Source organism: Vigna radiata, chromosome 11 (assembly GCF_000741045.1).
Source record: "Vigna radiata var. radiata cultivar VC1973A chromosome 11, Vradiata_ver6, whole genome shotgun sequence".
NCBI classification, from domain to species: domain Eukaryota; kingdom Viridiplantae; phylum Streptophyta; class Magnoliopsida; order Fabales; family Fabaceae; genus Vigna; species Vigna radiata.
The window spans coordinates 18,791,455-18,794,402 of NC_028361.1; the positions used below are offsets into that span (position 1 = coordinate 18,791,455).

The 2,948-nt window shown below is 49.0% G+C and overlaps 1 protein-coding gene across 1 annotated transcript; it reads left to right on the forward strand.

Annotated features, from left to right (window-relative positions):
- Window positions 1-6: 6 nt before the first annotated feature.
- LOC106776865 lies at window positions 7-2,820 on the forward strand. Its single transcript, XM_014664331.1, has one exon. The coding sequence runs from the start codon at window positions 7-9 to the stop codon at window positions 2,818-2,820; it is 2,814 nt and encodes a 937-aa protein (XP_014519817.1).
- Window positions 2,821-2,948: the final 128 nt, after the last annotated feature.

Below are 2,948 nucleotides of genomic sequence, written 5' to 3' on the forward strand. Positions count from 1 at the left end.
TGGCGAATGTGTGTTGACTTCACTGACCTGAATAAAGCCTGTCCGAAGGATAACTACCCCCTCCCCAGCATCGACCGGTTAGTAGACGGTGCTTCGGGACACGCAGTTTTGAGCTTCCTCGACGCCTATTCCGGATACAACCAAATCCCCATGTACGTCCCGGACCAGGAGAAGACAGCTTTCATAACGGAGCATGCCAATTACTGCTACGAGGTAATGCCATTCGGTCTGAAAAATGCCGGTGCAACGTACCAACGGCTCATGGACAAAGTCTTTCGGGACCAAATCGGGCGGTGTATGGAAGTCTATGTAGATGACATGGTGGTAAAGAGCTCCTCACACCAACAACATCTGAAAGACCTGGCGGAAGTCTTTCAACAACTCGAAAAGTATGACCTACGATTGAATCCGTTAAAATGCACCTTTGGAGTGCAAGCAGGCAAGTTCCTAGGTTTCTTGTTAACCGACCGAGGAATAGAAGCCAACCCTGATAAATGCCGGACGATCTTGGAGATGAGAAGCCCAACAAAACTGAAGGAAGTCCAGTGCCTGGTCGGACGCCTTACTGCGTTATCTCGGTTCATACCAAAGCTCTCCGACCATATCAAGCCTATAATAAAAAACATGAAGCAGAACTTACCCCGACACTGGGACGATCAATGCGAAGCCGCCTTCACCACCATCAAAAACATACTAACGTCTCCGCCAGTTATGGCGCGACCAACAGAAGGCTCCGACTTACAGCTATACTTGGCGGCCTCTAGTCATTCGGTAAGCGCCGCCCTCATTCAAGAATCTCCCGTTCTTAAATTAATTTATTTTGTTAGCAGAACTTTGCAGGGAGCCGAAGAACGATATTCCCAGGTGGAGAAAGTAGCTCTCGCCTTAATCACCGCGGCGAGGAGACTCCGACCGTACTTTCAAAGCCACCAGGTCGTTGTCCGGACGAACCATCCAATCGCTAAAATTCTCCGCAAGCCGGATCTCGCAGGCCGAATGGTTGCCTGGTCCATTGAATTGTCAGAATTCGGCCTCAGGTTCGAACCACAGGGCTCCGTCAAAGGTCAACACCTGGCCGACTTTGCAGCAGAGCTCTCACCAGCTATCGAACCGCCCACATGGACTTTAAGCGTGGACGGTTCCTCAGACAGAAAAGGAGGCGGTGCTGGAGTCGTACTCGAAGGNCCGGACGGTCTACTAGTCGAGCAGGCCATATCCTTCAACTTTCAACTCAGTAATAATCAAGCTGAATACGAAGCCCTAATCAGCGGGCTACTCCTGGCAATCGAATTGGAGATCGAACGTCTTCAATGCCGAATGGACTCCCAGTTAGTCGTCGGGCACATAAATGGCACTTTTCAAGTCAAAGATAATCATCTGTTACGATATTATCATAAGGTTAGTGATTTGATTACCTCTTTCAACAGCTTCAGCATTGCACATGTACCCCGAGCGCAGAATTCCCGGGCGGATCTGTTGTCCAAACTGACACACAGTAGAAACAAATCTCAGCTAACCTCGGTGATCAGAACCGCGTTAGATAAACCCCTGCTAGAAACATGCTCCGTTGACCTCACCACCCCCAGGACCGACTGGCGGCACGAAATTATACAACTAATGACCCTACAGGAACAGGGCGGGTTCGTTAGCGCCTCCGACGCTAAACGGATCGCCCGGTACACATTTGTAGGCGATGACCTCTACCGCCGCGGTTATACTTCCCCCCTGTTGAAGTGCCTATCTACCGATGAAGGCCAATATGTTATACAAGAACTACATCACGGAATTTGTGGAACGCACTCGGGCAAGAAATCACTCCGAGCAAAAATATTAAGAGCTGGCTTCTATTGGCCCACCATTGACAGAGATTGCGCGGATTTCGTGAGAAGATGCATCTCTTGCCAAGCTCACGGACAAGATAGCCGAATCCCTCCGTCAGAACTTATGGGAATTATTCCCCCATGGCCCTTTGCTCAGTGGGGAATGGACATCGCCGGTCCCCTGCCGGTCGGAAGCGGACAACGCAAATATCTCCTGGTAGCGGTTGATTATTTTACCAAATGGATAGAAGCGGAGGCCCTCGCCACGATCACCGCCAAGAAAGTGCAAAGCTTCATCTGGCACTTAATTTGCAGATTCGGCATTCCACAAAAAATTATCACAGATAACGGTCGGCAATTCATAGACCGCACACTAGAAGATTTCCTCCAAGGGTTTGGCATCAAACATGTTACTAGCTCGGTAGAGCATCCTCAAACAAACGGCCAAGCAGAGGCCGCTAACAAAGTCATCATTGCAGAATTGAAAAAACGACTAGGACAGGCGAAAGGTTTGTGGGTTGAAGAGTTACCAGAAGTATTGTGGGCCTACCGCTGTACACCGCACGGAGCTACAGGAGAAACCCCGTTCAATCTGACGTATGGAACGGACGCCATGTTACCGGTCGAAGTCGGAGAACCTTCCTTGCGACGACATATGCAGGATATGGCTATCAATGACCAACAGTTGAGGGTCAACCTAGATACCCTGCCCGAACGACGAGAAGCAGCCTTAGTAAAAAATGCAGCCCAGAAAAGACTCATCACTCGGCGCTACAACTCCAAAGTTAAACCGCGTAACTTTGCCGAGGGAGACCTAGTTTGGCGAAAAAGAGGAGACGCACGGAAAGAAAGAACGCACGGGAAGCTTGCCGACAAATGGGAAGGACCCTTTCGCATCTCAGACGATTTGAAGAATGGAGCATACCGCCTGGAACATCTTGACGGAACGAACGTTCCCAACACATGGAATGCGACTCATCTTAAATTTTACTACAGTTGAATTTATTGTTTACATTTACGAACAATGTTATTTCTCTTCACATATTTTTTAATGAAGTATTTCAGTTCCACCATGTGCTCTGTATCGATAAAAAGATGGGCGCCATGCCCCCTAGATTCTTCAATCTA